The following is a 22425-nucleotide window of genomic DNA, read 5'->3' as shown; positions in this document are numbered from 1 at the left end:
ACATCCTTTTTGAATTGTGGAGCCCAAAACTGGATGCAGTACTCCAGCTGCAGCCTCACCAAGGCCGAGTACAAGGGGAGAATGATGTCCCGGGATTTGCTTGAGAAGCATCTATGGATGCAAGCCAGCATTTTGGTCACTTTATTAGCCACATGAGCTTGCATGAGAATCCTCCTTTCCTCTCCATCTCTACTGCTACCATTCTTCCATGTCTTGGTTAAATATATTCTTGACTACTGTAACTACCTCCTTCCTGACCTTCCCACTCCCACCAATCTAAAATACACTGCAACATATTAGTTAAAGTGATCATGCATATGGGATGGGCAGCCAAACTAAACTAGACATTTTCCAAATCCCACTGATTTCAGTATTAAAAGCATCTCTTAAGCCACTTTAAACATTGAGGAGGAAAAACCTGTTCTCACCTTCTCACAATTCCTTAATGTTTGGTACATTATAGTAGGGTAGAAATGTAATTATAGCTAAGACTATTCAGGATATATAAAAGGAGCAAGGTTTTGTTTGGGTTTTTTGGTAGTATCCTCTTCTGGGCTAAACTAGTAGTTGGGAGAGGTGTTTAGACCAAAGCTTCAGTCACAAGTGCCTTCAAACAAAAGTGCCCTCAAATCTGCTAAATTACATGGTTACTCAGATTCTGCCCTCCAGCTGTTCACACCTCATTCAGGCAATTTAGGTTGTTAGAGCACCTTACCAGTAGAAGCCTTGAAATTTACAGATCCTAGTCAGTTTCAATATTGTTAATAGCAGGGCATTCACAGTAGTTAAGATGGGCTACAAGGACTGGCTACTGACTCTCCAGGTTGGGCATTTTTCAGACTGCAGAATAAACCAATGGTATACAGCCCAGACTGAACTCCGAGTTCCAAGCATTCACACATAATGAGTCAGGAACCCCCAAAATCATGAGATAAGAATAAGAGTGGGAGGGGGTTATTTCTATTCTGATTTTAAGCCTTCAGGTAGTCGTGGCTAAAAATTTCAACCTTTTCGCTTCAATTATAAGAAAAAGGAAACTTTTTCTTTCTTTTTTAAATGAATGCAGGTATTTTCATATCTTCACAAAACTTCAATATTCTATACTTTTGTAATGTCCTATTCTTCACTCTATACTACTCTCAATGTTCTTTCCTACCTTCTTTCCATTTCATTTTCCTACTCTGATGTGTACAGCCTTTTATTGCCATGCCAAATATTCTTCCTCTCCTCCATCAAATACATAAAATCAATTGAACAACATTGAGCAACATTTCACTATTTGGTCCTACAGCTACTGTTTCACTGTTAGACCCAGCATTACACCGATATGGTCAAAACATGTGAGCAATCAGAATCTTAGAGCACAGTGTGAGAGCTTTCCTTAACAAAAGTTTAGAATCAGATGAAAACACAAGGGAATCATAGTATAGAGTACCACCACCATTTTCAGTCTGCCTCCCACATTACTACTGATACTTGCCAACCGTCTTTGGAGACAGGGAAAAGATGGAATAACCCGTGAACACTGTTCTCCCATTTCATTCAGAACAGGGTTGATATACCTTGACAGGTAAGGGGCTAGAAATCTGTAATGCAACATATTTGTGGTATACCTCTTCTACAAATGGCAGGCTTTTACTTTAATGTGGCACCTGGCCTTTGTATTGAATTCACATAGAAGGCCTAACTCTAATGTTTTGTTGTATTACAGAGAACACTACCCACCTGTATTAAGACTTACTTAAAATATCATTTGACTTAACCCTATATCTTACCATATTTACAGAATTTACCTTACAAAACTGCAAAAAAGCTGATTTCCAGTAATTTGTAGTGGCTAAGATTATTCTTTCAATCCCACTTTGCAAATTGTCTAAATGGACATTTCCTGTTTGTTCCTTAACTATTTAAGGCACCTCTTTCTTCTCTGTAACTTTATTTGTGGTCAGTGCAATGGTTAAGGTATTTTTATGAAAAGGCATGTACATTTGTAACAAACATTTGATTCTTGGGGACAATTAAAACAGTATGAAATTTAAAATAATTCTCCAATCAAGTCTCTAGATAAGCCTGTTTCCATGGTTTTAAATATACCTGTAAATCTATGTAAGCTCACAAAAGCTTGCACTATAGGTGTATAAATTAAAATATCTATTTTGGGTAGTCTATAAGGTGCAAATCTACTGTGCCTTCTAAGTTTTAAAACCCAGAACAAATTTTGCTATACATGAACCCATACAGAGCAGTCTGTAGGATCAAGGTCTTACACTTCAAGCTCTCTGTAGAATGCGAACCATGTCTTTATATGTGTTTACACAACAACTACCATAACAGAGCCTGATCCTGACCAGGGCGTAACTGCAAACACGTTTTCATATAAATAATTTATATAAATAAGTATAAGGATATTTTGACCTAGGTGTTCTTATTATATAAGAGCTAAAAACTGAAAAGCAAGCTATCTACAACTACCCTTACCACAAATTATCAAAACTTATTTTTTTCCTTTTGTACATATATGGATAGAAAGAATGCAGGAGTTTAAAGTTTCTTCCAGTTTTCTAACTTTACTAGAAATGTAGTGCCCCCTGGTGTTCATTAAGAGTCAGCACATCATTGTTTACTTTGAAATTAAACGCACCTGAAATAGGGTACTTTGCATCCAAAAGTATGCCAAGCATCTCTGCCAGTGATAGAGTTGGTCCCGTACAAGATACCACCAAAAACTCCTTGATTTTGGCATGTTTCCTGGACTGCCACAGCTAAAACAACATTCCAATCTCACTACGTTGAAATTAAGAAAACTTTCACTATTTGTGACAGGTTTTTGAATGTCTCTAATATAGAGTTCTACAATTACACATATAGCAAATACTGTCCACATCAGTTTTAACCCTAGAACATATTTCTGAAGTGCTAGTCAAAAATCCCATTTGTTAAAGAATATCACAAGAAATGTTCACAAAAATGCACAAAGAGCAGGGCTATTTACCAACAACTGAGCTTCTCAGATAATTGGTTCTGAAAAGGATTTTGGCTTAAAGAAGTGTGCACTGATCAGCCTCATGACCCTTGTAGAGTATCTGATACAGATTTTTGTGCAAAGGGTGTACCCTAACCCCAAAACCTCTACTGTAACAGCGCAAATAGAGGTGGCTCAAAGATTTTGAAGATTCTGAAGTCAAACTCTACCTACCAGTTGATGCAAGCACTGAGGCCTCAGCATACTGCTTATCTCCCAAAAAGCATTTTCAGTTTGGTACTAACAAAGAATCATCGAAAGTTAGGGTTGGAAGGAACATCTGGAAGTCATCTAGTCCAACCCCCTGCTCAAACCAGGACTATCTAGATCATCCCAGCCACAGCTTTGTCTACCCAGGTCTTCAAAACCTTCAAGGATGAAGTTTCTACCATCTCTCTGGGTAACCTGTTCCAGTGTTTTACTACCCTCCTAGTGAGAAAATTCTTCCTAATATCTAACCTAAACTTTCCTTGCTGTAGCTTGAGACCATTGCTCCTTGTTCTGTCATCTTCCACCACTGAGAACAATCTAGCTCCACCTCTTTCAAACCTCCCTTCAGGTAGGTGAATGAAGGCTGCTATTAAAGCCCCTCTCTGTCTTCTCTTTTCCAAACTAAATAAGCCCAGTTCCCTCAGCCTCTCCACATAAGTCATGTCCTCCAGCCCCCTCACCATTTTGTTGCCCTCCGCTGGACTCTCTCCAATTTGTTGACATCCTTTCTGTAGTGGGGGGGCCAAAAAATGAACACAGTACTACAAATGTGGCCTCATCAGTGCAGAACAGAGGGGAAAAAAATCACTTCCCTTGACCTGCTGGGAACACACCTACCAATGCAGCCCAGTATGGCATTAGCCTTCAGAGCACACTGCTGGCTCATTCTCAGCTTATTGTCCACTGTAACCCCCACATCCTTTTCTGCAGAGCTGCTGCCCAGCCAGTCAGCCCCCAGCCTGTCCTGTGCATGGGATTGTTCCATCTTAAGTGCAGGACTCTGCACTTGTCCTTGTTGAACCTCATAAGATTCCTTTTGGCCCAATCCTACAATATATCCAGGTCACTCTGACTCCCAGCCCTACCCTCCAGTGTATCTGCTACTCCCCACCAGCTTGGTCTCACCTGCAAACATGCTGACGTGCACTCCATGCCATTTTCTAAGTCACTGATGAAGACATTGAACAAAACCAGCCCAACACCAACCCCTAGGGCACTCCACTTGATACTAGCTGCCAACTAGACATCAAGCCATTGATTACCACCCTCTGAGCCCAATGCTCCAGCCAGTTTTCTGTCTACATTACAGTGCATTCATCCCGTCCATACTTCTTTAGCTTGCCTGTGAGAACACTGTGGGGGATTATATCAAGAGCCTTGTTAAAATCATGATATACTACAGCTAATGGTCTCCCCATGTCCACAGAGCTAGTCATCTCATCATAGAAGGCAATCAGGTTGGTCAGGCATGACTTGCCATTGGTGAATCCATGCTGACTATTCCTAGTCATCACCTTCTCCTCCCAGTGCTTAGAAATGGATTGCTTGAGGAGCTGCTCTGTGATTTTTCCAGGGACTGAGGTGAGGCTGACTGGTTTGTAGTCCTCTGGATCCTGCTTTTTCCCTTTCTTAAATACGAGCACTATCCGGGACCTCTCCTGATCACCATGAGTTTTCAGAGATGATGGCTAGTGGCTCTGCAATCTCATCAGCCAACTCCCTCAGCACCCTCAGGTGCATCTTACCTGAACCTATGGACTTTTATTATATGTCCAGCTTTCTTAATAGTCCCTGTGGCAGGCCCACACCCCACTCACCGTGTTGCCGGCATCCAGCTAGTTAGTCTGCAGGCAGCTGGGCTGGCATCACGCAGTCGGAAGAGGGACCACAGAACGGCCCAGCCCTTCAAAGCTCTCGTGATAAGAGGAGCTCGCCAATTGTGGCCAGGGACAGAGAAAAAGAGGTGGCATCAGGCGTGCCTCTGAAAGCCTTCCCCCCACTAGAGACAGACCCAAAGCAACAGCAGCAGCACCAGTCACCAGGTAGCTCAGGCATTCAGACCACAGAGGAAAAAGCCTTGTGGTGTCTCAGCACTTAGTTACCTGCATTATCAGACCTGGAGACTTTTCCTGGGGCAAGAAGCCCTGGTGAGCTGGAGGACACCATAAATGACCAGACACCAGAGAGAGGACCCAGGTTTCATAGTTTCATAGTTAGTAGGGTCAGAAGGGACCTGAGCAGATCATCAAGTCTGACCCCACTGTGACAGAGCAGCTGCAGAGGAACCAACAGGTATGGATTTAACCTTGCCCCCACCTGTGCAAAGCCTCACCAGCAGGGACACTCAGGGCCATGAGGACAGGACTTCAGCAGCCCCAGGGACATCAGGGGGACTCATCCCAGAGAAGCACCCCCTGTGAGCCCATTGATTTGGGCCACTGCCTTTGAGTGGTTGCGGCCCCAAAATTCCCCAGCAGGCAAGCAGCAGGACCCCAAGGGTTCACTGGAACGTAAGAAAATGGCCTTCAGGACATTATAGCATGTGGACAGGTGCCAGCTGATCCAGGGAATCAAACCCATGGGGCCAACCCACAACACAGGATCATACAGGGGCTGAACAAGTCATGCTACACATGGTACAGAGCACTGATCAAAAGCTCCCAGTGCAGTGAGTATTGTTGCCCTGTTCACCTGCGCCATCCATGTGATTTCAATTTGAGTTTAGTTATCAATTTGCTGGTCAGGCACATCATAACCATACTCCTGCCGAGAACTAAAGGCAGGCCTTCCATGGGACTAGACCACGCCTGTGATATCATCAAAACCAAGCCAGACCAGTCAAGTGGAAAGGGGTGAGGTGTAAGGGAGGAGGAGCCTTACAGAAAAAGCACCAGCCGAGGTGCCCAGGGTCACAGAAAAATACTGGACAACACCTTCCAGTAAAAACTAAGGTAACAGCAAGTTGTGGCAGGCAGGTTGACCCTGGTGCTGCACACCCAAGCAGGCAGGGCATGCTAGCGGCAGTGCTGCAAGCATGGGCCTGTCACAGTCCCTAACCTGTTCCTTTACCACTGTTGGGTGCCCTTTTCCAATCATCCAGGACCTCCTCTAATTGCCACAAGTTTTCAAAGATAATGGCCAGTGGCTCTACAATCACATTAGCCAACTCTCTCCCTCAGGACCTGCAGATGCATTGCATCTGGTCCCAGGGACTTGTACATATCCAGCTTTTCTAAATAGTCCCTAACCTGCTCTTTGGCCTCTGTTCACCTCATCCCCAAACTGTGCTGCCTGCTGCAGTAGTATGGGACTTGACCTTGCCTGTGAAGACTAAAGTGAAAAAGGCATTGAGCACTTCAGCCTTTTCTGCATCCTCTGTCACAAAGTTGCCTCCGCCATTCAGTAAGGGACCCACACTTACCCTGTTCCTCCTCTTGCTACCGATATACTTGTAGAAACCCTTCCTGTTACCCTTCACATCTCTTGCTAGCTGCAACTCCAATGGTACTTTGACCTTCCTGATTTCATCCCTTAATGCCCAAGCACTGCTCTTATACTTTGTGATTTAGTTTACTGAATAGTTCCCTGCTAAGCCAAGCTGGTCTTTTGCCATACTTGCTAGTCTTCCTGTGCATTGGAATAGTTTGTTCCTGCACTCTCAGTGAAGTTCCTTTAAAATACAGGCAGCTCTCTTGGACTCCTCTCCCACTCACTCTGGCTTCCCAGGAAATCCTACCCATGAGTTCCCTGAGCAAGTCAAAGTCTGCTTTTCTGAAGTCCAGTGTCTTTACTCTGCTGCTCTCCATCATTCCTTTCATCAGCATCCTGAACTCAATCATCTTGTGGTCACTGCTGCCCAGGTTGCCATCAGCTACTGCATTCCCCACCAAGTCATCCCTGTTTGTGAGCAGCAGGTCAAAAAGAGCATGGCCTCTCATTGGCCTCTCCAGGACTTGTACTAGGAAGCTGTCCCTAAGAGTCTCCAAAAACATCCTGGATTGCCTGTGCACTGCTGTATTGTCCTCCCAGCAGATGTCAGGGTGATTGAAATCTCCCATGAGAACCAGGGTTTCTATTTGGGAAACTTCTACTAGCTGTTTGTAGAAAGCATCATCTACTACTTCCTTCCTGGTCCAGTTAATCTATTCTATCCTGAGAAGGTTGAGTAGCTGATCTTACGTGCTGAGCACTATGCTGGAGAACAAACTTATCTCAACCAGGTATGTAATTCTGGAGAGCTAAACAAGCAGGGTGCACAGCATTTAACAGTATGTTCTGTAAGTAAGTTCTTTCTCTAGCACTGAGGGATTCCCACAGGCTGTAAGTACACAAAGTACTCATAATACACAAAGACATACTAAAATAACAAGCACTCTATAAGCAATTCTTAATTACCTATGACTAATTAACTATATTCAACAGACAAAGAAAAAAAAGGAAGATCAGAAAGAGAACCAAAAACAACGGTTCTTGTACACTAATAGTCCCCAACTATCACTGGTCCATGGGCAACACTGACCAAATAACATCCTACAAGCAACATCATATTTTACACTCCTTTTCAACCTCAGTTTTAACTTTGTAATTTCTGAGGCAACATCACCAGCTCTTGCGGCAACATGTTGCTTGTGAGCCTTGAACTAGAGAACCACTGCTGTCACTCATCACCAGCACACAAGAAATAATGTATGCTTTGTAATATCTCAGCCACTAAATGATCAGCACCACAAGGGGGCACTGATGCAGTCGCAATTAATATAAACTTTACAAATGCTTTGCAAGCTCAAGACATTGAGACACTGTGTGAAGAGTAAAAAGGTGATTAAGCCCTCTGTTAGTCTGAACTAAGACTGAAGGTAGGGCAGGGTGGCCAGACGAGCATGGCCGCATGGTATGTGGCACCACAGACATGTCTGCAGTGCCACACATTCAGGTGTTCCTGCACTGCAAGGTAGCAGCGCGGGGTTTGGGGGTGGGGGTTAACTCCTGGAGATCCCTGGGTAAAAAAAAACCTGCACAAAAAAAAGCAGAGCAGTGCATGCAAGGGTAGCACGTGGCACCCAAAACCAGAGCCTGGCCAGCCAGAGCCACAATCCAGCATCCTGTCAGGCTCTGAGTGGCAGAATCGCTGCAGCTCCCTAAGGCCCCCAGGTAAGGCTGCTGGGGCCAGTGCAGTTGCTGGACCCAACCTCCCCTGCCCTACCCGTGGTAACCTGTTGCATGCCAGAGGGCACATGGCACAGGCATTCCCAGAGAACAAGTAGCAGCAGCACAAGGTGTGGGACACAAGGTGTTTCCTGGAGAAACAAATATCCACACTTGTGTGGATGCAGCTTAAGAGACTATCTGGTTCAGAGAGGCATGAGCTTTATAAGCAACAGTTTACTTTCTCTGATATATAAGTAGCATATTAGTATGTGATGAAGTAGGCTTTTCTCTTTTGATGAAGTGGGCCTCTCTAAGGTACCACCCTACCCTACCCTCTGTATGAAGAGGGGGAAAACATAAGGGCCCTCAAAGAACCTAATTTTAATTAAAAACTAAGACCAGTGTCACTCAAAGATTTCCTGACATTAATAAGCCTTCTAAAAATAATCTAAGTTTTGAGCAAACTAGACACCAGTTTTTATTATTTATGTATCCAAGCCATATTAAATTCAAGGGTTTGATGAAATGACATTAACCTCAGCCATTTTCTGCTTTTAAACTTATATGCTGTGGTAATTCAAAATGACTGTGGGCTAGGAGGATAAAAGGGGAGAAATATGAACACTGCTAAAACTGAAGATGTTTCAACATCTGAAGAAAGAAACAATGTTTCCTACAAATTGTACTGCAGGTTGCACTGTTCCATGGTGTTTCTAGAAAGGTATGCAAAAGGAGGTCACTTCCCTAAAGGTGTATGGTTTGGGTAACAACACGATCATCTCTGTCAAGATCCAAATCACCTGGACAATGCCGGCCTGCCCTATTCCTAAATGTGGTTAGAAAAAGCAGCTTCAACAACTGAATATAACCTGAACCACCAGGTAATTCCACAAATAACGACATTATATGCCAGTTGTTGAACTATTAATACACGGATTCTAGCACACATCTGGCAAAACAAATTACCAAGAAATGAGTAAATGCATTTAAGAATTGATTTGATTAGAACAATATTTCACAACCTCAAATATAAGAGATCTACTAGATAGTTTACCCACATAAGAAAATGATAAAAGAAAAATAGATTAAAAAAATTTCAAGTTCACAACCTGAAGTTCTAGTCTTCAATTTCTGTTGGACAGAGAGCACTTAATATGGTCTTCGTAGTCCAGGATAGTTTATTTAAATATAATTTTAACAACACATTACATAAGGTACAGGGGTGAAACTGCAGTCCTACTGGCTTCAGTAGGCCCAGAACTTCACCTAGGATTTCCATCTATTTTGGAATGTGCAGAAATTATTCTTCTCTTGGAAATAAGATTTTACATGATTGTGTGGAAGAAATAAGTTGTATAAAATATTACTCAATGGGAAGATCAAGCACAGAGAATTTTTTGGAAAGCAGGGAGATGGAAAAACTATTTCACAAAATCAATTTAATATTTTGATTCCATTAGTCTATTTTCATTCATAACTATGAATACATCACATTTATTTAGTACCATTTAGCCAACACTCAGAAAACACTTTCCATAGAACTGGCTTCATTTAGTAAATAGGGAGATAGAGAAATTGAAAATAAATGACTACCCCACAGTGATAATGCGTAGCAGAACTTAAGTCAGTGGTTCTTAGAATCTAGAATCATAGAAAATTAGGGTTGGAAGGGACCTCAGAAGGTCATCTAGTTCAACCCCCTGCTGAAAGCAAGACCATCCCGAAATAGATCGTCCCAGCTAAGGCTTTGTCTAGCTGGGTCTTGGAATCCTCCAAGGATGGAGATTCTACAACCACTCTGGGTAACCTGTTCCAGTGTTTTACTACCTCCTGATAAGAAAATTCTTCCTAATATCTAACCTAAACTTCCCTTGCTGCAGCTTGAGACCGTTGCTTCTTGTTCTGTCACCTGCCACCACTGAGAACGGTCAAGCTCCAGCCTCTTTCAAACCCTGCTCCAGATAATTGAAGGCTGCTATTAAATCCCTCCTCAGTCTCCTCTTCTCTACACTACATAAGCCCAGCTGCCTTAGCCTCTGGCTTTTATGTCATGTCTTCCAGCCCCCTATTTTTGTTGCTCTCTGCTGAACTCTCTCCAATTTGTTCACATCCTTTCTGTAGTAGGAGGGCCTAAAACTGAACATGGTACTTCAGATGTGGCCTCACCAGTGCTGAATAAAGGGGAATAAACATTTCCCTTGACCTACTGGCAAAACACCTACCAATTCAGCCCAGTATGGCATTAGCCTTCTTGGGAACCAGGGCACACTGCTGGCTCATACTCATCTTATTGTCTACTGTAACCCTCAAGTCCTTTTCTGCAGAGCTGCTGTCCAGCCAGTCAGCTCCCAATCTGTCCTGGTGCATGAGATTGTTCCATCTTAAGTGCAAGATTTTGTACTTTGCCTTGTTGAACCTCATGAGATTTCTTTTGGCCCAATCCTCCAATTTGTCTAGGTCACTGATTCCTAGCCCTACCCTCCAATGTATCTCCTACTCCCCCTGGGTTGGTGTCATCTGCAGACTTGCTGAGGATGCACTCTATACCATCTTCAAGGTCGCTGATAAAGACATCGAGCCATTGATTACTAACCTCTGAGCCCAATGCTCCAGCCAGTTTTCTATCCAACTTACAGTGCATTCATCCAGTTAATTTTTCCTTAGCCAACTCCCTCAACTCCTTCGGGTGCATCCACCTGGCCCCATGGACTTGTACAAGTTCAGCTTTTCTAAATAGTCCCTAACCTGTTCTTTCACCACTGAGCACTGCTCATCTCCTCAAACCATGCTGCTCAATGTAGTAGGCTGGGAGCTGTCCTTGCCTGTGAAGACTGAGATGAAAATGGCATTGAGCATTTCTGGCATTGAGCACTGACAGAGTTCTACCTCCTTGGAACTCTGTCACAAGGTTGCCTCCCCCATTCAGTAAGGGACCCACACTTTCCCTGATTCTCCTCTTGCTATAGTCATACTTGTAGAAACCCTTCCTGTTACCCTTCACATCCCTTGCTATTTTAGATTCAAGGCAGCTCTCCAACACTTTTCACAATGTAGCAGCACCCAAGTTTTAAAAATAATATGAATATATTATGTATATCATAATATAAACATTATAATTAGTATATTATTAACCAATTTGATCTTTAAACTTTTATTTTATCCAGAAGTACATGGGGCAGTTGGAGCTGCATTACTTTATGCAGGCCGGCCTGCCTTTCAGCTGCAGCTCTTCCCAGTTCAGGTCCAATGCACCTCCTAAAAGTGCACGGGACAGTTTCACACTGTAGCAGTGGTGATATCACAGCACCCTGTTGAGAATCAATGAATTAAGTAGATACTAGGTCCTAGCTGGGGGAGTAGAATACAAAGGTATGCTTTCTCCCCTTCTGTAGGGCTAAAATAGGCAAAAAAAGAAAAAAGTCTCTGGAAAATGTTCAGTATTTTGCACCTGATTTTTCTTTTGGCGATTCTCTGCCTGGCATAAACAAACTTTGAAAAATGGGTCTTCAAAGGACAGAATCTTGGGACTTGATGTCCCTGATTGATAAACCCAAGAGGAAGTTAATAGCTGGGCCTGGAATAAAACCCAAGGTTGCTAACACACATTTAAAAAACAAAACAAAACAAGAAAACTGAACTTTATTGGAAGAAGCAGCACGTTAGTTCAACTCGGTTCTGCAGCACCTGTATAGATTGGGCACCTTAGCAGGGCTTTTTGGTGCTTTTATCTAATAGCTGATTTAAATCAAAAAAAGCCCCACTAAAGTACCCAATCTATACAGATGTTGGGTCGAACTAACACACTGCCTCTTCTGGGCATGCACTGGGCTCAGGTCAGGAGTGCACTGAATTTAAAGTAAAGTGCTGTTTTGAGGGGGGTGGGGTTTAACTTCTGTAAGCAGCCCCAGGCTCTGTTCCCAGGCCCATTTTATAGCAACAAGACTATGTCCACATGGGCATGAATGACACAGACAGGAATAATCTGGACCGGGTCATGAGTGACTACAGGTCTGGGGGCTGGGCTCAAGGGGTCAGGGGCACAGGTAGTTTTTCCTCCGTGCTCCTGGTTGCAGGCCATGGACCTAGGAGGGAAGGATGCATCAAAGAAGTGAACCAACGACTCCAGTGGTGGTGCTGTTGAGAGGGTTTCAGTTTCTCTGACCACAGCAGACACGTCAGGATGAAAGGACTCCTTGGAAGGGACGGCATCCACCTAATGTGGAGGAGTAAGTCCCTGTTCTCAGCCAGGGTGGCTGATATTCTAGATAAGGCTTTAAACTAAGATCGCTGGGAGATGGGACAAAAACTAACTGGAGCATGCCTGGGGACTGGTACACAAGAAAGCTCTGAAGCTTGGAACATTAGGAGAGCCACCCTTGAATGGTTCTTCCTCAGTGTGACAGGAAAGTAAAGGTCTCAACTGGAAGACTCCAGTACCTACACACTAATGCTAGGAGCACGGGGAATAAGCAGGAGGAGCTAGCCCTCCTACTCTCCAGTGGGCATTACGATCTAGTATACAAGGGGTATACATAAGGATCTGGGGGAACAGCTGCTCACCAGAGTGCCCCATGGGATGACAAGGTCTAACGGTCATAAACTTCTCCAAGACCGTTTCAGGCTGGATATAAAGAAGAACTTCTTTACTGTCCAAGTCCCCAAGGCCTGGAACAGACTGCCTCCAGAGGTGGTGCAAGTACCTACTCTGGATTCCTTTAAGAGGCAATTGGATCTATATCTTGCTGGGATCCTGTGACCCCAGCTGACTTCCTGCCCTTCGGGTAGGGGGCTGGACTTGATGATCTTCCAAGGTCCCTTTCAGCCCTAATGTCTATGACTCTATGAATCTAGTAGGGATTACAGAGACATGGTGGGACTCCTCACATGACTGGAACATAGCCATAGAGGGCTACACCCTGCACAGAGAGGACTGAGTAGGTAAGAAAAGTAGAGGTGTAGCTCTCTATGTAAGGAAGCAGTACATCTCCTTGGAAGCCGACATAGGCTCCAAAGATGAGTGGCTCAAAACCCTCTGGGTCAAACTACGAGGAGGAGTGGAGTGAGAGAGACCTAACTGTAGGTGTATACTACAGACCACTAAACCAGGGTGAGGAGTTTGAGCTGGAGCTTTCTTGAGAGCTGGCAGAAGCCACATGCGCATGGGACATGGTCGTCATGGTTGACTTATCCAGACATCTCTTGGGAGGAACACTCAGTTAAGTCGGATGAGTCACGTTGCTTCCTGATCTGTATCTAAGAGCACTACCTGACTCAAGAAGTGCACAGGCCAACCAGAGGTAACACTCTCCTAGACTTGGTCTTGACCAAAGGAGATGATCTGGTGAGTGACTTGAATATAGAGGGTAGCCTGGGCAACAGCAACAATAAAACCATCAGGTTCACTGTCCGTCTCAAGGCAGGCAAATCAGCTAACAGGGCTGAAGTTTTGGACTTCAAGAAAGCAAATTTCAACAGGCTCAGGGCAACAATATGGGAAGCACTGCAGGCCCAGGAACCGAAGGTGAAAGGAGTGCATGAAGAGTGCTCATTCCTCAAGGACACAATCCTTGAAGCACAAAAGAAGTCCATTCCCATGTGGAGGAAAGGTAGCAGAAGGGCTGGGAATCCCTCTTGGCTTATTAGGATATCATTGTCCTCTTGAAAAAGAAGAGAAAGGCATACAAACAATGGAAGCTTGGGACAAGTTGCCAAGAAGGACTATACAACAACGGCCTGCACTTGTAGGGAGCAGATTAGAAAGGCTAAGGTGGCAGCTAAATTTAACCTAGAAATGGAAATCAAGGAAAATAAGTCCTTCTTTATATATGTAGGGAACAGGAGGAAAACAAATGGAAGCATCATTTTTTTTCATTATCCAGTTGAGTAGAAAGTTAAAATTAGCCTCATGGCATAAACAATTTTCAGTATTTCCATTTTCAGCTTTCTAAGGTTTCACTGGTAAGATAAGACTTTTTATGTACAATATTTTAAGCAAAGCATTCTTGAAAAAATTTTTTGAAGTACACATTCAGAGAGATAATCTTTTTCCAAGCTGGGAGAGAAATACTCTTCACCTGCTGCAGTGAAAACTGATTTATGGTGACACCCAAAGATGCAAGGAAATAGGTGTATATTTATACCACCAACTGACACTAATATCCATGTAATGAAATATAGAAATGCATGATAAATTACACAAACCATACATTTCTACTATTATTCCCACCATCCACATGACCACCTCAAAGCACTTTCTCCTTTTTCGTCTATACTCTAACCAACATCGCTTGAATCTGTGACTTATCTTGTGTTTGTCTAATCTTATTTAGGGCATGATCTGAATACCATAAAAAAATCAACACAAAACTCCCTTTCAGTTCAATGACAGCAAGAGTCAGCTGATTCTGGTGAGTATCATATGAAGTTAATTTTTATAAGTCATTATAATAATTTGTGTATAAAAATAGGGCTCCTAATTTTAGGTTTAGCTGATGAACCCATCAGAAATATCCCTGATAATAAAAATGAAATTTTCATTTATCTAATACACAGTGGAAATGGTTACTTAGCGTAATTTGTTTATTATTTATTTTTGTTACTCATTGCAATAGCCCTGCTTCCTGATTCATATTTAACCATAATCTGTCCTGAAACTTTAAACCTACCCTAACTGAATGGCAGAAAAATTCCTATATTTTTACTGGACACCCCTAAAACATGATGGATTGTATATCTGTATAGGGTTTAAATTAGTTTCTGTTAAGAATTGTGTGTACAATTTTAAAATGGCTCTTTTTTTAGAAACACAAAAGGAACCCCTCCTCAGTTACCAGGATTTCATTGTGGAAGACAGAAATGAAAAGACGGTAGTAGCATATACTGCACAATCACAATGTAGCAGGACACAATGTCGTACATAATGCAAGCACATTTTTACTATACTAAAAATTTTCATAGGTTTCATAGACACTAGGGCTGGAAGGGACCCATTGAGTCCAGCCCCCTGCCGGAGGGGCAGGAAGTCAGCTGGGGTCACAGGATCCCAGCAAGATAAACATCCAAATGTCTCTTGAAGGCGTTCAAAGTAGGTTCTTGAACCACCTCCAGCGGCAGTCTATTCCAAACCTTGGGGGTTCAGATGGTAAAGAAGTTTTTCCTTATGTCCAGACTGAAATGGTCATGGAGGAGTTTGTGACCGTTTGACCTTGTCATCCCTTGGGGCGCTCTGGTGAACAAACGTTCCCCCAGATCCTGGTGAACAACCCTGATAAACTTGTAGGTGGCCACCAGATCACCCCTGACCCTGCGCTTTTCCAGGCTGAAGAGTCCCATGGCTCTCAGCCTCTCATCATAAGGTCTGTTTTCCTGACCTCTGGTAGTGCAGAGGAGAGCCTCACACATACTCTCAAGCTTCTCCACATCCTTTTTGAATTGTGGAGCCCAAAACTGGATGCAGTACTCCAGCTGTGGCCTCACCAAGGCCGAGTGCAACAGGAGAATGACATTCTGGGATTTGCCTGAGAAGCATCTGTGGATGGAAGCCAGCATTTTGCTTGCTTTACTAGCCGCAGCATCACACTGAAGGCTCATGTTCATCTTGTGGTCAATCTTAACCCCCAAATCCCTTTCATCTGTAGTGCTAACAAGCGTAGCACTGCTGAGCCTATAAGCATGCTGCAGATTTTTCCTCCCAAGGTAGAGAACCTTGCATTTTTTGGTGTTAAACACCATCAGGTTCCCATCCACCCATTTCCTGAGCCTGTCAAGGTCTGCCTGGATCACCCTCCCGTCCTCAGGTGTGGAGGCTTTACCCCAGAGTCTGGTGTCATCAGCGAACTTGGCCAGTCCACTTCTGACACCAATGTCTACATCATTAATGAAATTGTTAAATAGTATAGGCCCTAGAACAGAGCTTTGAGGGACCCCACTGGTCACAGCGCACCAAGACGATTGACTTCCGTCCACCACCGCCCTCTGGGTCCTACCACGGAGCCAATTCCTCAGCCAATGGATTGCAGTGAGGCCGAGGCCGCAGTTAGCCAGTTTTGCCAAAAGGGGATCATGGGATTCCCTTCAATCAATGGAAGATTGAAAGCTTTTTTGAAGTCAAGATATACAACATCAATCTCTTCCCCCTTGTCCAGGTGATATGTCACCTGGTTGTAAAAGGAAGTAAAATTGGTCAAGCAAGACCTACCTGCAACAAACCCGTGCTGGCTGTCCCTCAGGATGTTGCCATCAGCTACTCTGTTAAGGATGGCTTCTTTGATAATCTTTTCCAAGACCTTCCCCAGGATAGAGGACAGGCTGATGGGCCTGTAGTATGCAAGACCCACTTTCCTCCCTTTCTTGAAGATAGGCACCATATTGGCCTTCTTCCAATCTTCGGGCACTTCACCAAAGCACCAGTTCTCAAAGATCTGTGCCAGGGGCTGAGCTATGATGCTTGCCAGCTCCTTGAGTACCCTCGAGTGTAAACCGTCCAGGCCGGCTGACTTGAAGGTATCCAGCCCCTCAAGGTGTTCCTTCACAAACTTTGATGGAGGCCTGCCTGTCCTGTAGTGGCCAGGGGCATCCCATGGGACTGGTGAAAAATTGATGCAAAGTACCCATTTAGCAAGTTTGCTTTTTCCTGGGCATCAGTTGTCAGTTGTCCCATCTGGTTTGGCAGGGGACCAATGTTGCCCTTGCTTTTCCTCCGGCTCCCCACATATCTAAAAAAGGACTTTTTATTGTCCTTGATATTTGAAGCTAGCTGGAGTTCCGTCACAGCCTTGTCTTTCCTGTTTCGCTCCCTGCAGGTCTGGACCAGTGCAAAGTATTCCTCCTTGGTGGTGGATCCAGTTCTCCATCCTTTGTAGGTCTTTCTTTTAAGACGCAGGAGGTCCGCTAGTTCCCTGGAAAGCCAAAGGGGCTGCTGTGCCCTTTTGCTGCCTTTTCTCCAAGACGAGATAGACTTTCCTTGTGCATCCAGAATTGCTCCCTGGAGAAGCAACCACGCATCCTGGACTCCCCTCCCCTTTGGGTTGTGGCCCTTGAGGGCCTCACTGACAAGCCTCCTTAGCTTGCTGAAGTCTGCTTTTCTGAAGTCAAGGACTTCTGCATTACTGACTGACTTGCCAGATTTACGGCAGATGGTGAAGGTGATCAGCTAATGGTCACTGTCACCCAGCTTCCCTTCGATCATTAGGCTGATTAGGTCTTTCTATCCAATTTAAATGTTTTGCCTTTAGTTTTCAGGATTTACCTTATGTTATGGGAAACAACTGAAAGCAACAAAATAACTTATTTTGTCTCCATCTTCCTTTCAAAACTAAGGTACTGATCCTGCAAGATGTTTTGAGTAGAAAAAAGCTCTTTGCTCCTGCTAAAGTCTCACTAACTTTAGGGAGGCTCTGCACGGACCCAAAAGTTAACCCACAAAGGCCAAAGACCTAAACATCCTGATCTTTTAGCATTTTACCTCTATGGAATTGAAAGCTCTTCCATAGGTCAATATCAGGTAACGAATAAAATAGGCCAGGGCCCACCACTTGCCTCCATCAATTTCCCAGTCAGAGACTCCAAGTGATAGGAAGAAAAACTTACAAACCATGGACTGGGGGACAATGCAAAAACTTTTTATAGTTCTGAAAAAAATAAATGTTATCTTCCCTGTGTTGTTTGGTTGTTTGCTCCACCCCTCCCCTCTACCTCACATCTTATCACTCTACATCCTCTCCTCTTACTCTGTCTCAGGGATAGACAATGTTTTTTGGCTGAAGTGCCGAAAAAACCACAATGTCTACCTTGGAAGGTGCCAGAGTGCCAACATGCCGGAACCCAGAGCAGCTGTTAGCAGCCTCCTGGCTACAGCCAGCCCATGGAGCCCGGTCTGCTTCCAGCAGGGCTTGCAGCCTCCCAGTTGCCTGTTGGGAGCAGCCTGGGCTCTCTGGTTGGCAGCAGCTGCTTAGAGCCCGGGCTGGCGGTGGTGTGCCAAGCAAAATGGCCTTGCATGCCATGCTCGGCACACATGCCAGGGGTTGCTGACCCCTACTCTATTTTCTCGTTCTTCCTAGTTTATCTTTCTTATATAAGGTTTTTCTCCTCCCCCCAGAAAACAAGAATTAAAACAAAAAAAAAAATATAACATCACACTGGTTACTCTACTTGTAAATTATGCCCTTTACCACATTTGTGTCTGTATTGTCTGTTTTAATTGTAAACTCTTTAGTGCAGAGACTCTTTTCTATAGCAGTACTGCAGTAAACATCATTAATAAAATAAAATAGGATATCATATGCCCAACATTAAGATATTTGACCTGATGTTTTTTAAGATGATTGTACTCACCCCATTACATTGACTGGATCTTTCTTTCCTTTTTTCAATTTGTAGGTTACGTTTGTTAGTTCACTGTGGTCAGGCTTTCTACAGTTCTGGAAGAGAAATTTGGTATTGTTTTCTACATGCAGAAGGCAGGATAGATTTTCACCTTATAGACAAACTATAGCTCTGATTTAGTTTGTCTGTAAACTGCAAGTCTACTCTGCCTTCTCCCTTCAGATTAACAAGGCTACCTGTTTTTACAAATAGAGAGAACAGATTGGCATAGCTTGTCACCCAAATAGTTAATTTCTGCAAGCGCTGTTGCACTCTAGTTGTTCACACAACAGGGCACACAACATTGATTTTCTGTATACAGTATTTCCTTTACCAAATACATACATATCAGAAAAAACTTACAGGAGAAAAAAAATTTTAGTCTAAGTCTAGCACACAACTTTCTCCACATTTTAGCTGCAGACATTCTTTATTACTGTAAAGCTTTTAAATCGTTTTTTCAGGCTAACTACTACTAAAAAGCAAGGTACTTAGATAAAAAGTAAAAAAAATGGAAACAGTAGTTAAATTGGGTATGCCCATTTGTTTAATAGAAGCTCAACACTGGGCAGGAGGAGCAGCAGTTACAACTCATGTAATTGATGATTCATAAATCACAGAAGGCTCCTCAATATTTTCCCAAATCATTGCTGCGGCACCTATTTAATTTAGGCACAGAAAACAAGATACTCATTGATAAAACAGCAGATGCCTAAATCAGTAGATAGGAAAAAGTGTTTTCTTGCTTTAGACCTAGGGCCAGGTGTTTATCAAAGGACATAATGCAAATGATACATTTACAAAGTGCAAAAACAGCAGCAAAGAGGCTAAAGAAAAAGAACAAAAGATCGTTTTAATATACCTACCCAATTAGCTCAATTAAACAGTTTCTTATTTCTTATATATGCAAACTCTAAATCAATTATTTCAAAGACCTATAAACCCTTTGGGGCTTCACTGATTTGTTTAACAAAGTTTTCCACAATATAAATAATAAATAATGATAAAAATATGTTTAAAAACAATGGTTGCATTTCCTGGTCTTCTTTATTTACCTACAAAGAACTAAGTTCAGAGTTCTAGCATTTTCCCACAAGAGCTAACCAAGTATGTAGCAGGTAGAAAGGGTCATTGTACTTCATATCAACTGTTGGAGTGGAAACAGAATCCTACAGTGAAACTGTATGGCAGGTCTTACACAGTTACACTGTTCCAACATGTTCATCTTGTTTGTTTCCCTTACTTTTCCACTTTTTATCTTATTTGCATGTAAGGAACTATCCTGGAATAATGAGTGCAGAAATCTTTTCAGTTAAGTCTGCGCATTAAACTTCAAACAATCCAGTTTTCTACTGTTCATGCAACATACAAATTTATTTTACTTGAAACTTAAATTAGTAGCTATAGTAATTTGGTAGGTGTAAAATCACTATGTATCTTTTGCAACAAAAATAAATGCCCTTAGACCTTGTTTGCAGTACTATAAACAGTTCTGAATTAGTTTTAGGTTCTATACATAAAGTCTTATTGTAAGTCATGTGCAACAGACAATAAGAATAACAGCATAACCCAAAACACAGCTGTCTAAGAGACGTACCGTAAGTCTAGAGTGAAAGATAAGGGCTACTACCTGTCCCTAAATTGCTTTGGCTTAGCTTCAGAATAAAGGGAAATTAATTTGTAAAGTAGGCCCTTTTGATGGCTGAAATAATTCAAATTTACTGCATATTAATTTCACCTACATAAATACCTACTTAACATGCAGTACCCCAAACTTTGAAACCTCTTAAGAGTCCCTATGAACTCAATTGAAAAGAGTAAATCACCCAAGATACATCAGTTTCTTAACTGTCTCTTGTCCAACCTTGCACTGTTATCAGTACATGAGGCTTCTCTAGACAGTCATTTTTTGTCAATGAGTATTTTGATCAGTAGGCTCTTTGCTGCAGTGAATGAGAAGGTGAATGTATTTTATCTCCAGCTAGGGTGGCCATCATAGAGGACAGTTCGGCTGTCCTCTGTTCTCTATTGATATGAAACCCAACGCCTTTATGTCCTCTATTTTTCTCTTCTCTTGATGAGAAAAATAGAGAACATAAAGGCATTGGGTTTTGTATCAATAGAGGACAGTAGATAGAGTAGCAGAAAACCAGAACGTCCTCTGTGATGGTCACCCTATCTCCAACAAGTGTCTCTCAGACTGTAAAAAATCGGGTTCCTTATGTTTCCTGGTATTACAAAATCCACATTAGGAAGCACTCCTAGATGTACTGAACTTAGTACAGGTGTAATCTGCATCAGTACTCAATAGGGAAAAGGAAGAGTCAAGCAAGCACATATTCCTATTTTCAAAGGTTAATTTCCAGATCCTTTCTCATGTGCTCTGAATTCAAGGCCCACTGCCTGTGAGAGCAACATATTAATTCTATAAAAAAGGAGCGAGAAGGCAGAGTTTTGTGCTTAAACACCCTCTCCTAAAATGTATTCCAGGCAATAAGCCTGACGAAGTGTCTTTTACTCTAGAAGAGTCTGGTAAGTACTATATGTAACAATAATGAAAAGGACAATTAAAAGCCTATAGTACTTGATCAACTACTATCTGCGAACCAAACGTGTTATATTAGACAAAAAGAAGAATGCAGAATATGTCTGTTCCCTCTTTCCTTCACTGTTCTACCTCCAAATCTATTGAATAAACTTTTCAAAAAATAAAAACAAGTAAATAATTGGTACTGTCTAGGAGAGATGAACAAAATGATTTAAAAGGCTCTTCCACTTTTCACTAAAACTATGCTACTGTCTGTAATATACCAGTTCATCAATTTGATGAAACACTTCTGGATTTTCCAAAAAGTGAATGGATGACTCAGAAACAAGAAATGACTTGAATCTTTGGGGTTTTTTTTAAATTTCTCTGGAGTCCAGACTATGGGTTCAAATACCGACTAGGATTTAAATAGCTAAAAGTTTCATGCCTGATTGTGACCTCCTTCCATTAAATGACTTTATTGCTTTAATACGCTTTCCAGTGGATAGGTTTCTGTATCATAGAACAGCATCATAATTGTCCCTTTTGGTGACAATCTCAGCAAGGGGAGCTGGTACTGTATTTGCTTTGAGAAATTTATATCCAATTTCATATATATTTATATATTTTATTCATATATATTTATATATTTCATATTATATATTATATATTTATATCCATTTCAAATTTATATCCTCTAAAATTTTCAACAGCTAGCTTTAACTACAAGGTTTTTTCCAAAACATTTTAGTTTAGTAAGACTCAAACACTCTTTAAGGCCCCTTGAAGAACCAAAAAAAAATATAAAGTGAACAGTTGTTTAAAATATATATGCATTAGGAAGAAAAAGTCAAATTCTGCAAAACCTTGTGGATATGTATAATTATACCCTCATGTGAATACTTCTATGATGTTCATTTTGGCTGCTCAGGTAAATAAAATTGTATATGTGGTAAAATGCCTGTGTTTGTAGAATTGGGGTTTTGCTACTTTCCATTCAAGAGCGAAGAAAACCAGTAGGCTGGAGTTATTTATATGAATGAAGAATCTCAACTGAGAGCAGATATTCTTACTAAATTAGATCAGAACAATTTCAATTACACAATGATAATTTTATAATTACATATTATTTGTTAACTGATACTACTGCAATTTTGCATGGCAGAAAAAGTGTAACATTATTAATATTCAGAGATGATTTAATTAGTTATTTCCTAATCCTGCAACAAACTCCATGGGGGTAGAGTCCTACACTAATGCAGAAACTTCTTAACATTGATGGGTTTTTATGCAACTTCTGCCTACATGGTGTTTGTTGATGCATCAAGACTCAAGCAGGAAAAAATGGCTCATTCTTACTTGCATCTGCCCTATG

General features: G+C 42.2%; 1 protein-coding gene across 1 annotated transcript in view; it reads right to left on the bottom strand.

The window, feature by feature from the left end:
• Window positions 1–22425, bottom strand: part of ZMYND8 (zinc finger MYND-type containing 8) — a 112943-nt gene that overhangs the window by 88704 nt on the left and 1814 nt on the right. The window contains exon 2 of the mRNA XM_019539579.1: window positions 18494–18579. Coding sequence (XP_019395124.1) covers window positions 18494–18498 — 5 coding nt within the window. The 5' untranslated portion in view covers window positions 18499–18579. The remainder of the gene's footprint in view (window positions 1–18493; window positions 18580–22425) is intronic.

The sequence above is a fragment of the Crocodylus porosus genome, unplaced genomic scaffold (genome assembly GCF_001723895.1).
Source record: "Crocodylus porosus isolate Cpor-Errol unplaced genomic scaffold, CroPor_comp1, whole genome shotgun sequence".
Taxonomy (NCBI): Eukaryota; Metazoa; Chordata; order Crocodylia; family Crocodylidae; genus Crocodylus; species Crocodylus porosus.
The sequence above is the reverse complement of the archived record's forward strand: the minus strand, read 5'-3'. Positions and strand labels throughout refer to the sequence as shown.